The sequence below is a fragment of the Nyctereutes procyonoides genome, unplaced genomic scaffold (genome assembly GCF_905146905.1).
Source record: "Nyctereutes procyonoides isolate TBG_1078 unplaced genomic scaffold, NYPRO_anot_genome, whole genome shotgun sequence".
In the NCBI taxonomy this organism is placed as follows: Eukaryota; Metazoa; Chordata; class Mammalia; order Carnivora; family Canidae; genus Nyctereutes; species Nyctereutes procyonoides.
In genome coordinates this window covers 48,353,684-48,368,397 of record NW_026575043.1, presented here as the reverse complement: position 1 = coordinate 48,368,397, position 14,714 = coordinate 48,353,684, and the positions used below count along the sequence as shown (strand labels likewise).

At 44.9% G+C, this 14,714-nt stretch overlaps 1 protein-coding gene across 1 annotated transcript in view; it reads right to left on the bottom strand.

Annotated features, from left to right (window-relative positions):
• CIT (citron rho-interacting serine/threonine kinase) overlaps positions 1-14,714 on the bottom strand; it is a 164,051-nt gene that overhangs the window by 10,347 nt on the left and 138,990 nt on the right. Inside the window, 13 exon segments of the mRNA XM_055322904.1 lie at positions 130-210; positions 752-880; positions 983-1,091; positions 2,601-2,693; positions 5,955-6,094; positions 7,743-7,878; positions 8,008-8,088; positions 9,394-9,563; positions 9,779-9,883; positions 10,404-10,495; positions 11,148-11,205; positions 11,208-11,327; positions 12,070-12,207. Of these exon segments, the coding sequence (XP_055178879.1) occupies positions 130-210; positions 752-880; positions 983-1,091; positions 2,601-2,693; positions 5,955-6,094; positions 7,743-7,878; positions 8,008-8,088; positions 9,394-9,563; positions 9,779-9,883; positions 10,404-10,495; positions 11,148-11,205; positions 11,208-11,327; positions 12,070-12,207 (1,452 nt within the window).

Sequence of the window (14,714 nt, the reverse complement as noted above, 5' to 3'; positions counted from 1 at the left end):
CTTGGTGTCTAATGTAATCCACATAGATTCCAAGCATAGTGCTTAAACAATAAAGGATTCCACCTGCAATGCCTTCCCAGGACTCCAGCTGCTGGCAGAGTAGAGCCCTCCATACCTCGCATCACTTACCAAAGGCCAAAGGTAAGCGACTCCACTTGAGATCGTCTGTGCGGCTACGTCTTCCATAAGAGTCCACGAACACCCCAAATTCTGCAAGGAGTTGGAGCCCAGGGGCAGCAGCAAAGTCAGAGGGAGCAGTATCAATGACACACACTTTGACAGAATAAGAAGGGATTGAACCCAGGGGACCACCAGCCAGATTCAGCTGAACCTTTAAACCTGAGGACCTTTGCTGACCCACATCTCTGAGAGATGTGTTAAAGGAAAGGAGAGACAGGGAAGAAGGAGCAAAGGAAGAAGGAAGAGAGAGGAGACAGGGAGGAAGGGAAGAAATAGAGACGCAGACACAGGGAAGAAGAAGAGACTGGAGGACCCAGAGATTGGGCAGGGGTTGGGGGAGCAGGAGGAGGAATAAAAAGAATGAAGAGAAACATCAAAAGAAAGTCCAAGAAAGAAGGAAAGGAAAGGAGAGAGGAGAGGGAGAGAAAGAAGAGGGCAGAGAAAGAAGGAAGCGGCTGCTCTCAGGAGAGACTAGGAGAGAGCGGGCCCCAGTGAGAGCCCCGGTGGAGGTCCAGGGCTCCCGGTGCCTGCAAGCCCTCAGAGCAGTGGCAGGCGGCAGGCCCCGACTCACCGTGGAAGCAGAGCAGGTATTCCTCCCGCTGCCCTGCACTGTTCACCTGCACGATCGAGACAGGGAAACTGTTGGAAGAAGAGGCAAACACAGCAGGCGCCAAGGAATGGTCATTCTTATCCAGGAATTCTGTAAAGGCGGGTGAGAAGTGGGGTGTCAGGGATTGGCTCGAGTTGGCAGCCAGAGCAGAGTTTGGCCAGGGGGTTGGGTAGGGGGACACTTGAGACCTACCCTCAAGCGTGTACTGCTTCATGTCAATTTCGTAGAATTTATTGGTTCCAATGAGGATACTGTAATTGGTGAAGTGAATGCAGCTGCAGGGCTCTGAAGTCTCTATCTCCTGAGACAGAGGGTAGAAGAAAACAATGTGAGTTAACACAGGGCAGCACCCTCTCTACTGCTATTCTGTTTCCACCTCAGGCATCTAACCAAGCCTTGGAGACGGTCGCCTCTGGACCTGTTCATGTTCTTGGGCACAGAATACACACTCAATCCTTTCGCATCCCTCCATGAGGACCAATAATCCCTTTGCTACCTCTGGGTGCTTTGCAACCCCAGACTAATAAGGTCAGATGGCAGCCAAAAAAAAAAAAAGTCCGAGACACCATTTCAATGAGAAGTTTGCAGTCAAAGGCAGATCTTTAAAAATACAAATTCTTATCTGAGGAAAAAGACTGGAAAACACAGGGCTTATTAAAGGGAGTGGTTTTACTTTCTTCTTTTTGTGAGCTGTTTCTAACATGCATCTATATTACTTATATAATTATTCTCATCATCATTGTTGTAATCTCTATTAGTGATCAGCTTTCTAATTTCTTCTTGTTTTCAGGCCAATCCTAGTATTTTCAAAAACCTAGGCATGCTTATTCAAATGGTGGACAAGAGTAATAAAGAAGCAATGATTTCTGAGAATTTTCCTAGAGCTAGCAGTTGAAATCTAATCCACACTATCACCACTGAATATTTACTGATCAACTGCTAAGCATGAGAAAACTTTTAGGCAGCATGACACAGCAAAAGCAGGAAAAAAATCAAACTTCAGTTTTGGTTTCAACTTTGTAACAGGATCTCAGCCGGCCTCAATTGTCTTACCTAAAAATTGGGGATTACCACCCCTGAATTTAAGAACTGTTGTGAAAAGTGTTGGTAAAGTAGCCACTGAGTGTCTGGTACCATCTCAATAAAATAAAACAAACAGCCCACGCAGGATGAAACTGTTTCCCTAACACATAATGACCCTTACATACCCCTTATTTAACTTCTGAGACTAATCATGAAGGCACTGGAAATGAATTAGGCTTACAACAGGGGGAGCTTTCTTAGTCTAGGAACAACAGCCAGCCTCTAGGAGCGAGGCAAATGATCTAATGCACACCCTGTCCACACTGCAGTCACCATCACCACCACTCTGCTCCAAGGAGAATCAGCTCCCTCATTACACACAGAAACACAGCTAGCACTGGCTTTTCCAAAAGTTATTAATAGAAACATCTAGGATCTGACAAAGATTCTGATAAGTGTCGCCAGGGACGGCTAGCTTCTCAGAGAGAGCTCCGTCCTTTTTTACACTAATTTAAAGGAAGTGTCTCCTCCATCAGCCTGCTTCCCTTCTCCTTTAACAAAGGGCTGAATTCCCTGGGCTGGCTGGAGAGGCAGCTCACCAATAGGAGAAAGAAATCAAGAGGGCAAACTACAGCTACTCAGGGCTCTGGCACTTCCTCCAGGAAGGAAGGGTGTGTCTGCCCGTCTGTCTCTCTGGAGGTCACCCTGGCACACACTGTTCTCTGAGAGGGCACACTTCCCACGCCAGGTGGTGGGGACGGCAGGATGCATGAGGCCCAGGACTTACTTTCCGAATGCAATACTTGCTGAGGTTTTCGTTGTAGCGGAGAATGACAACTTTGCTGGGCATGGCTGCACAAATGCAAAGCCCATTCTCAATCTGAAAGGCAACCAGGGAAACAGAAAGAAAGAAAAAGAGGGTCACTAGTGTGTATACTGGCTCCATAGCAAAACTGGGAACACAAAACCAATTTAGAGCAGGGTCTCTCCACCTTAGCACTACTGACACTAGCCCAGATAATTCTGTGGCAGGAGGCTGGTCTGTGCATTGTAGGATGTTTAGCAGCAACCCTATGCTCTACCCTCTAGATGCCAATGGCACTGCCACCAGCTGTGATGACCAAAAATGTCTCCAGACACTGCCCAGTGTCCCCCATGGGATAGAACTGCCCCTAGATAAGAACCACTGACTTAACAAAAACCTCGCAAAGACCTCTGGAAATCACCTGACACCACACACATTTGGTACGTGTGCACCTTCTGTAGAGATCGGGTCTTTGGATGATCTTACCCAGAGGGAGGAGGAAGGCAGGAGACATTACCCCAAGAATTTAGGGGTTGTGGTTCAAAGAGAAAAGCTCTTAGCTAAGATTTGTGTATGTAGAGTTCTTTTTCTAGAATAGTCGAACCACTCTAATTTCACCTCCCAGTACCAGGTCTTTGTCATTTCATCAAGGGCGAAAATATGCTTCTCAAATCAGTGCTGACAAGGTCAGTGGTTGGCAGGGTGGGTGGGGTAAGATGGGATGAGAGAGGAAGAGATACACAGGATATGGAAAGTTTTAGTAATGTTCTAGTTCTTGGGGTGGGTAGTGAGTCTGGGAATGTTTCTGTAATCATGTGTTGGGATTTTATAATGTGCCTAGTTTTTCGTATTTCCAACATTGTATAATGCCCATTTCTAAGTAACTTATCATTCAAGGAAATCATAAGAAATTTAAAAATCGGGATCCCTGGGTGGCGCAGCGGTTTGGCGCCTGCCTTTGGCCCAGGGCGCGATCCTGGAGACCCGGGATCGAATCCCACGTCGGGCTCCCGGTGCATGGAGCCTGCTTCTCCCTCTGCCTATGTCTCTGCTTCTCTCTCTCTCTGTATGACTATCATAAATAAATAAAAAATAAATAAATAAAAAAGAAATTTAAAAATCTGTGGAATGATAAAAATTTACAGGATGTGACTAAATTGTAGTTAGAGGGAAACTGTATAGCCTTAAAATGCTTATCTTCGGAAAAACAGCCTGAAAATTAATTAGCTAAACAAGAGATTAGAAAGAGAACAATGTGGTTTATGTATACAATGGAATATTACTCAGCCATTAGAAACAACAAATACCCACCATTTGCTTCAACGTGGATGGAACTGGAGGGTATTATGCTGAGTGAAGTAAGTCAATCGGAGAAGGACAAACAGTGTATGTTCTCACTCATTTGGGGAATATGAATAATAGTGAAGGGGAATATAAGGGAAGGGAGAAGAAATGTGTGGGAGATATCAGAAAGAGACACAGAACATAAAGACTTCTAACTCTGGGAAATGAACTAGGGGTGGTGGAAGGGGAGGAGGGCGGGGGGTGGGGGTGCATGGGTGACGGGCACGGAGGGGGACACTTGACGGGATGAGCACTGGGTGTTATTCTGTATGTTGGTAAATTGAACACCAATAAAAATTAATTTATAATTAAAAAAAAAAAGAGAACAATGGAAGAAAGCCAGAGAAACCAAAGGAAGGAAAAACAAAAATTAAGGAAAATGCAAATCTTAATAAGTAAGATAACTATCATAGCAAGAAACAGCCCAAAGCTGCTCCCTTGTAAAGATGAGTAAAATCAGTTTAACACTGATGAAAGTAAGACAAATAAGAGATCCAACATGGGTAATATTAGAGATAAAAACATGCAGCAGCTAAAAGAGAATATACAACAAAGAACAAAAGCAGGAAAAAAGGAGAGAGAAAAAAAAAAAAGAAATGTTCTCTTCAAAAAGAAGAATTGAGGGACACCTGGGTAGCTCAGTGGTTGAATGTCTGCCTTCAGCTCAGGGCCTGATCCTGGGATCTGGGATCTAGTCCCACATCAGGCTCCCCATAGGGAGCCTGCTTCTCCCTCTCCCTGTATTTCTGCCTCTCTGTGTATGTCTCTCATGAATAAATAAAAAAAACCTTAAAAAAAAAAAGAATTGATAAAACTGAAAAGGTACAGCATTCCTTGCTGGATCCTTATCTGGAAATCCTGGGTCCCTATCTGGAAATCTGCAATGTCCTTCATTAGTCCCTGAAGATTCACCTCCTCTGAGAAACCTTTGCAAATTCATACCTTTCCAGGCCAGTATCCTCTTCCTTTATACTCTGTCTTCTTTTTATTGTTGCCACAGTTAATCCCAACCATTGTGTAAGTGACTAAGAAAAGAATCCCAGCAGCCCCATGGCCAGAGTATTTCAGAAACCAAAAGTCCTCAAGAACAGTGGCCAAGGCCACGGTCAAGGTCCCCTCAGGAGGTTCCTGCGGCCCACAGCAGCCCTCCCTGCACTGGTCCTCCATCCCTCAGTGCGGATCTCCTGTGAAGGCTTGGTCAAGTACACAGGATGCACTAGGTAAACCCTGACCAAGTGACTAAATGGCAAATACCCAGTGAGCAGTCTTCTGAGAAGGGAAAGGCAGTGGTTTGGGAGAACTCCAGTAGCCTCAGGGAGTCTACAGATGCTTGATTCAGATTTCATTAGTTATATATGTTCATGTGCATGCATTCATAAATACTCTAAAGGTTTCCTTAAAGCAGGCAAGCAAATGTATTTACTTGCCAAAATCAGTATGCTATTAGTTATAAAGTCAGGAACTGACTTTATATTATATAAATTTCATAAATCAGAATTTGTAAATTTTTAGTAATATAACTTTATTCCTAGTTTGGTTCCATGTTAGATTAAAAAAAAAAAAGACTAGGGGCTTTTGTGGGGCTCAGTCAGTTAAGCATGCGTCTCTTGATCTCAACTCAGGTCTCAGGGGTCATGAGTTCAAGCCCCATGTTGGGCTCCATGCTGGGTGTGGATCCTACTTTAAAAAAAAAAAAAGACTCCATCATATACACTCACATGCAAACTCACGCATACACACTTTTTTAAAACCATGGATCATCCTTTCAGTTTTGCTAATTTTATTCTCATTTTACTCTCTGATGTTTCCTCTAGACCAAAAGCCCATGCAAATTTCATGGCTACATAAATTATTTCCTGTGCCTAAAGGAAGCAACAGAAATTTAACCCAAAGGACATCCAAGTTTCAAGGTTAAATCAATAAGCCCTGTTGAAGGAGGGCAGAGCTGATTTCAAGAACATTCCACCCGCTGAGGCCCTGAGGAGACCTTACCTTGCCAGCAGCAAACAAGTGGCAGCCCTTCACGGCTTCGAAAATGTTGGGTGAGATGTCAGGCTGGGCAGGAAGGTGAGCCTGTGCTAGGGACTGCTTAACTTTCTTCACGTCAATGAGACACAGAGCCCGCTCTTCTCCTGAGGGGAAAGGAAGAGCCTCATGGTCAGTGTGAGGCAGGGAAGCAAAGGTGCAGGATGGCAATCCTATTTCTCTTCACAAAGAGCCATGTAAGGCCATGCAGACGAACAGTTTTCCATAGATTCCTATGTGCACAGTTCAGGTCCAAGTTTTAGAACTACAGTGAAAAACATCTGGCTTCTTGGTCAAGATTCCAGAATGAAAAAAAAAAAAATCCTGCAGACATAAAACCAGAGAACATGAACTGGTCTTTTAAACATGTTCCCCACCAAAGTAAAGATGAGGATGGGTTAAGAACACCAAGGACACATTTATAAAACAACAGGCTTGGACTATTCCAATAGGTCAATGTCATGGAGGACAAAAGAAAGGCTGAGGATCCATTTCATATTACAGGAGACTAATGGAACAGGATCACGAATTGGGGAGGAATCCTAGAAAGGACATTATGGAGCCACAGGTAAAATCTGACTATAGGCAGTGTATCAGACTAGTGCATTACAGCAAGTATTAAGAATTCAAAAGCTGTGCCATGTGAAACTGGTGTGATACTCCAATGGCGGATCCATGCCATTACAAGTTCATCCAAACACACAGAATGGACGACACCACGGGTGAACTTTAATGGAAACCATGGCCCCTGGGTGATGATGCGTCACTGCAGGTTCATCAGTCCTGTCAAATGTCCCCCTCTGGCGGGGGTATTGACAGTGGGGACAAGGGACATACGGGAACTCTCTGCCCTTTCCATTTGATTTTGCTGTGAACCTAAAACTACTCTAAAGATTAAAGTGAAGAAAGAAGGGAGGGAGGTGGGGATGGAGAGGAAAGAAAGAAAGGAAGAACAGGAAAGGAGGCAAGCAAAGCAGAAAGAAAAAAAGAGGCAAAGAGAGGGAGAGTTAAAGAGACCATGAAAGGCCAGTTCCTGACTATTATTTCAGCCCCCAGCTCCATCCAGCCACACATGAAACAAGACCTGGCTGTGGATATTTTTGAACACTGAGCCAACAAATTACTGTTTTCTCTTAAAAAAAAAAAAAAAAAAGACAGCCTATAAAGAGAGAAAACATTTCTTTGCCGTGGTTGTGTAAGAGAACGCTCTTGTTGTCAGGTAATATGCTAAAGAATTTGGGGTCATAAAAGTCCCTGCAAGGGACTCTCAGATGGTTCAAAACTTAGTGTGTGTGCATATGCGTTTGTATAGGAAGAGAGTAAAAATATGGCAAGATGTTAAACTTGCCACTTAAAGTGGTGAACAAAGGGTCTCCGAGAGGTCACAGAAATAAGAGGCAATGTGCTAACAGCAAGCAAGCTCTCAGGTCACAGCCCGCAGTGGCGCTGACGTCACCATGACGTTGGCATCAAAGGGTCTGATGTTAATGAGACTCTGGGGCTCACGACTCTTCACTTGGCATGACGGTGAAGTGTTCTTTGGGGGTCAGACTGTGCTATGCAGACCACCAGGGAATGGATGTGTGCAGAGAGCGCTGTCAGCTTGGGCAGCGACAGGAACCCAAGGGAAAGAGTTGCTTTGGCTCCCATCTGCCACCAGGAGGGCCTGCCTTTCTGTTTCACAAGCATGACACTCGACTCTCAAATCATCTCCCTTGACAGTGAAAAAAGAGCACCACATCCTTGGTCTACCACCTGCTATCATGAGGAGCTTCTCCAGGTCCTTGATGATATAAATTTGGAAGACCGCTCCAATTCCTGGGACATGGGTGAGAGAGTTTTTCAGGACATTCAGCGCGTAGAGCCCTTCCTCAGTGCCCACCAGCACCACCTGCAAGTACAGATCCACAGGTGACGGAACCATAATCACATCTTCATGACAAACTCAAAGAGTAAAAGCAAGAGCCCCTTCTCTCGTGGCTGCAGGGGGCCACAGCCAGTGTCCAGAGAATAGCATTACCTGGTCGCTGAAGGGCAGTGTGCAGTTCATGTCTAGACGGTCATCACCTTCCAGTTTCAGCAGGGAGTTTCCAAGCAATTTCTTTACATATTGGGACAAAAAAAACAAAAGAAAAAGAAGAAAAAGAAGAAAAAGAAAATGAAAAAGAAAAAGAAAAAAAGAAAAGAAAGAAAAGAAAAGAAAAGAAAAGAGAAAAGAAAAGAAAGAAAAGGACACAGTAAGATTGAAGTGTTCACGATCAAACCATCCAGAGAGACAAAAGCAAGAACAGGGAGAAGTTTGGTGCCAGGAAGAAAGGAAGGTTACTCCTGAAAATGCCAGAAACATACATTTGCTCTTGGCTTGCCCCGTGTTTTGATCTGAGCTCAAAAGGCCAAACATGAATGCTACTGGTATCTCCAGGGCAGTTGTTAATTAGCATCAGAGTTATAGTTCAGCTTGGACGCAGAAATAAATGAGCAAGTAGACACTGAGAGATTTTCTGTGCTGGGAAATAAACTGACGCTAAAGGGATTTCACCTGCAGAGGGTTAATAAGCCACATGGAAGGTTCCTTCCCCTCCAGGCTGCAGCAAAAGTACAAAGCACGGTGTCAGCAGTGAAGCAGCTTCTGAATCTCTTTACCTGAACCCACGCAGACAGAAACTCGTAGGAAATACAGTCACAGTCCTATTGTACACATATTAATGTGGATTTCAATAAAAGGCTCATACAGGTAACAACACAACAAATCATCAAAACAGGTCCACCCGGTGAGTCAAGCTCCTCTCAGGAGGCTCATGCGTAAGAAGTTGGCCATTGCAAACACTGAACGTGTTTACTAGGAGCCTGGTGTTTGGCCTTTGGTTGAGAAAGTGCCAATGAGCAAGGAGCCCTGTTTATATCCTGGAACTTTCCAGGAGGAGTGATGCCAATCAAGGCACACCTACGACTCTAACGTCTTAAGGATAAGTAGGATCCTGAACCTGCCTACAGAAGAGCAGATCATGTGGAAGCTACGGAGAAGGTTATGAAAAGCTTTCCCTGAGTTGGCATGGTTTCGGCAGACTTTTGTGCTGCTTCATGGCCAAGTGTTGCAACTCAAGTCTTCAAATAAACTCATCAGGGTAAACAAGAGAGAGGATCTCCTTACGAGTACGTTTGCTGCCATGACCAAGAGCTGGCTAACGGCGCTGACACCCCCACGCTAAAGTGCTGCAGAGGGAGGGCTTGTGACGCCAGACAAGCCAGTGAAGAGCCCGTGTCTTGGTCACACAAGAGTCCCCGTCATGACAGTGCCAGGCCAATGCTCCTTGGGGAGGCAGCAACAGGGCTCCCACCACTCTGGTCAGCTCCCACGTCAGCCCACTTAACAAAGACAAGCTCCAGTGCCCGTCTTCATACTCACAGCATCGGCTTCTGCTTTTTCCCTAGAAACTCTCCCACCTGCGACAACGGACTCTAAGGCGGTAACCCAGCGCTGTTTGTCAGGGAAGCTGGGAGCCAGCAAATAGAGTGTTCTCCCAGGCCAGCAGGTGGTGTGTGGGTGAGACTCCATCTTCAGCACGTAAGGGACATCTAGGGCATCGGACAGAGAGCAGGGGTTGGCTGTGGCTTTCTTTCACTCCCACGCGGGGGGGGGGGGGGATGGCTGGAGGTGTCAGTGATCTGCTACCCCCGCCGCCCCTGCCAGCCCCCTATGACGGGGGAGCCGGGGACAGTGGCCCCTTCCACCCCAGCTGATTTACCAAGTCTGGCGTGCCCCTGGGGTGGGCTCTCCCACTCCCCCTCACCTGCTTTGGCTGTATTTGCAAGCTCAGAAGCACCAACGGCGCCATGAATAGATACATCCCCGTCGGGAAGGCACAGCTCAAATTCTTCCACCGGCCTCTGTCCAGCTTGGTGCAAAGAGGAAGGGCAGAAAGAAAACCAAAAGAACAGGAACAAAGAACAACGGAAGGAAAGAAGAAAAGAGAGAGACAGAGACAGAGACAGGGCAAGAGAGACAGAGTATGCGTGGAAAGAGAGGCGCACGAGAACAGAGGAGGGAAAAAGGTGTGCAGAGAAGGCGGAGAGGGAAGATAAAAACAAAATAAAGTGTGTCAGATGAGTAGCACAGTCAAATTTCTGATGCCGATGCGGATTTATGGGTTAGTTGACTGAGGCAGAAGTTCTCTGAAGGTGTATTAGCAGGTAGACTCTTCAGGGCAGCACCCTGCAGGTTCTTCAGAGGGGAGACCTATAGACGTGAGTATCGTACCAATAACCTTTAGCGAAGTCATTTGGCTTTGAATTTTCAAAAATGGAAAATCGTAGAAGGCTCGCAACGCAGTCTGAAAAACCAAAGCCTTCACGCCAAGACTGGGAGACCTGGGTCAACCACGTGCACAGAAACATCCCCCTGAATTATTAATTTACCTTCTCTGGCTTCATTGTCATAAATGAGGACTTTGGATCCCTCCAGGACAATGTACTTCCTGTCCCAACCTTGCTGTCCTCGTTTGTTATTCCTGGGGAAATAGGGATGAACAAGAACGAGGCTATGGAGCTGGAAGATCCTCAGGGAGGAGGAGGGGGGACCATAGCCGAGATGCTTCTCTAGAAAGCATCCTGGGGAACGGAAGCAGTCGGGGGGCCTTCGTGTCAGGGGCGGCAAAGCTCCCTTCTACCCTTGGAGGGCCTGTGGCTGGCCCAGGAATTCCACTGGTGGCAGACAGAGCAACAGAAGGACGGCGTACACATTTTATTTTACATATATCTGGGTGTCTCCACCAGACAATAAAGGCCCAGAAAGTGGACAGACCTAAGTGTTGGTACACTGGCTTCAACAAAGACTAGTGATTATGAAAAGGCAACGAACATGTCGTGGGGAGGTGGAAAGAAGATAAGGGGTTACTTTAACAAGGTTTCTTTGCAAAGAGTTCTCTCTGCAGGCCTTGACTCCCTGTCTCTGGTGATAATATTTCTTTCCTCCTGGATAAGGGAAGGCTGCTTTTATCTCCTACTTTTAGAAGAGAAAGAGGAGGTCAGAGTGTCCTTCTGAGATCTGCTGTTTGTCAAGTCCCTTTGGCTCAAAATAACCCTTATTCCAGGGTGGCATATTTCAGGGGTGGCGCCTTCACCAGCACCTGGCACCCAGCCCAAGGCACCCTGCCACAATACCTGGGCACTTTCATCCACCCTTCCAGGTGTAAGCCGCTGCTGGGCTCCTTGGTCTGAAGCCCGGTGAGTTCATTTTGTCACGACAGAAGGCCTCAGTGAAGTGTGTGGCATACTCGGCTGGCAGGCCACAGGTGGCTGGCAAGCACGTGGAGCACTTGGGATGACACATCACCTGACATTCTGGGGAAAAGCAGCGAACAAGCTGAAAACACCTTGGCTGACCCTGGCCCGTTATTTCCTCTGCCAGCCAAGCCCCAGCCAGGCCCCATCACCTGGGGAATCCCTAAGCTTTCCCAGAAGCCAGGCCCCTACAGAGAGCCAAGTGCTCTCAACACAATGTTCCTGGATTCTCCCCAAGCTGCTACAAACAAGTGTGTAAGGGACCTGTTTGCACAGTTCAGTTGGAGCCAGCACACAGCCTAAAAGTAGGGAGAGAGCAACCTGGCAAAAAAGGGAGGGGGGAGGAAGGGAGCTTAGAAATCAGCAAAGCACAGGCATTTTGCAAAGGGAGGGGGAGACATGAGCTGGAAACATGGATAAGCTCATTCCTTTAACAGGGGAAAAATAGAGGCCTCCCACTGAAACTGAAAGCTTGAAAATGAATGTACTATAGGATGAAAAAATTAAAAAAAAAAAACAGGGGTGCCTGGGTAGCACAGTTGGTTGAGTATCCAACTCTTGGTTTCAGCTCAGGTTGAGATCTCAGGGTTGTGAGATCAAGTCCTGCCTGCATCGGGCTCTCTGCTCAGTGCAGACATTGCTTAAAATTGTCTCTCCCTCTCTTTCTACCCCTCCCATTCCTGCTGTAACATAAATAAATAAATCTTGAAAAAAGAAAAAAAAAAACAACCCACCCCCATCAGATAGATCTGTTTAGGTAGAGACATGCAAGTGCCCACTGCAAATGCACAACTGCTCTTACCAAGACATTTGGATGCCTGGCGCCCAAAGTGCACAGTATCCAGACACACAGCACACTTTGTGGCTCGCATGTTCAATCCTACATTAAATCGGTGAGGAATATTGTGGTGCATGCGCTCCTTAAGACGCCGACTGAATTCTGAAGGAAAATTTTTTTAAAAAAATCATTAGGTGCTACAAATAGTTCCATCAAGAAAGTAAAAAAAAAAAAAAAAAAAAAAAAAACAGAATGGGAAAGAATATTTATAAATCATATCTCTGACAAAGGACTTGTTGCTAGGATATATAAAAAGCTCTTACAACTCAGTAATAAAAAGACAAATAACCCAACTTTAAAATAGGCAAAGGATCTGACTAGACATCTCTCCAAAGAAAATAAATAAATGACCGAAAAGCACATGAAAAGATGGTCAACATTATTAGTTATTAGAAAAACACAAATCAAAAGCACAATGAGATTCTACTTCACACCCACTAGGACATCTAGTGAAGGAAACAAGTGTTGGTGAAGATGTGGAGAAATTAGAACCCTCATACACTGCTGATGGGAATGTCAAATGATATAGCCACTCCACTCTGGAAGACAGTTTGGCAGTCCCTCGAAAAGTTAAATTTAGGGTTACCCGGCGATTCCATTCCTAGGTATATCCCCAAGAGAACTGGAAACATACATAGCCACGACATACAATGTTCACAGCAACATTATTTATAATGGCCTAAAAGTGGAAACAACCCAAATGATTACTAGTGGATTAAATGACAAGATGTGCTATCATACAACAGAATATAACTCAACCAGAAAAGGTGAAGAACTAATAAATGCTACAACATGGGTGAATCTCAAAAGCATTATGCTCAATGAAAGCCAGATACAAAAAAAAAGATGATATGATTTCATTTATATGAAATGTCTAGAATAGCAAATCTATTTGGCTTAGTGGCTGCCAGAGGTCAGGGCAGAGGGGAGAATGCAGAGGGTCTGCTAACCAGGAGGGTGCTATAAAGGAGAGGGAAGGTTGAGGCCAAAAATGTCAACATTACAATATGATGACTGTACAAGCTTGTGCACTTGATAAAAAACATCATATGCTTCAAAAGTGTGAACTGTATGGTGTGTTAATTCATCTCAATAAAGCTGCTAAAAAAACATTACAGTGGATTAGGTAGACTATGAAACTATCTTAACACGAACAGATCCATCTAGATTTATATGAATCAAGTTAAAATCTCCATTATCCAGTTATTGGAAATTGAGTATTTTTAAAGAATGTATTACTGGCATAAGATAGGCTATATGATAGCAAAGATGTTTGTGGGCATAAAGAAACATGCTTTTGAGTTAAATGTTTGTAAATATTTTAATCAATCATCAAAGCTTTGTTTTCCAGATGAACTCTCGTATGTAGAAGTTTTCAGAATTCAGTTTCAAAATCAATTCTGAATTACAACATTTCTAGTTATTAGATATATAAACTGAAGATTTCTCCCTTTGTGTCCTGTTCTTTCATGAATAACCTCCTTTTAAGCCTTAAAAATCTAATTCTTACATTTATATTCCAGTCTTTAAAAGAACTAGGTTGCTCCCCCTCCCATTTTATGGCCTCCCTCTCCATAGTGACCTTATTAAAGACAGCTTTGAACAGAAAAGCTCAGAAACCAAATTTCTGAATCCAAATCAGGTTCTCCACAGAACACTGCCTCCCATCCTTTACCAGAAAGTTGTAAGGAATAAATGGCGTGAAAGCACTCTGACACCATGAACATGTGGCACATGGGAAGGAGGTGCCTGGGGTCTGAGGAAGCTCTCAGGCTGCTGCTCTATGAAGCCCTGTCAATGGACACTACGGTCGGAAACAATTTTCTTCCCCTTGCGTTACCATCACATCACCATAACTCTAAGGGTAAAGCTTTTGATTCAAAGTGTTATGGAAACATAGGAAACAAGAGCACATCATCACCAAAGAAAAACCATGGACACACCAAAATGCCATCGAGATTTGCAACTAAAATCAGTTATACTGTGGTGCTATAACACTAACCCACAGCTCCGCTCTACAATCCCCTAAGACCTTGCAAAACCACCTTCCTTGGCCTTTTTTTTTTCTTTTCTTTTCTTAAAGGCAGACTGCCATACACAGTGTCTCATTTGGATGTATCTGGAATCTTAGAAACTTGACCACCTGATGTTCTCCTACAAAGGGACCTTGAGAGCTTGTTTGGAGGTTCCAGCAGGGGAGCGTAGCTACTCATAGACCCTTGACAGAAGACCAGCCCTCCTCTATCAGGGAAGGGCATCCCCTTTAATAAAGCGTGCACATAGAGCACTGTGGGAGGAAGGGGACACCTGCCTAGCTAGCCAGATCAGCCAAATCCACCCTGGTGATCACTGGGGTGACCAATGTCCCAGCCAGATCACCCTCACAACCTGGCCTTTTTTTTTTTTTTTTAAGTCTTTTTCCTCTCTAGGTGAACAGAGTACTTTTAAGAACACAAAGAAAACTTCTTATGCTGTTGGTAAGAATATAAAGTAGAAGACTACCAAAACTCGAAACGCAAATAATCTTTAACGCAGTGAGTCGTTTCGCAAGAACTGATCCTACGACTGTAGCAGCCACAGAGGTGCAGGATTTCACTACAGGGTGCTCC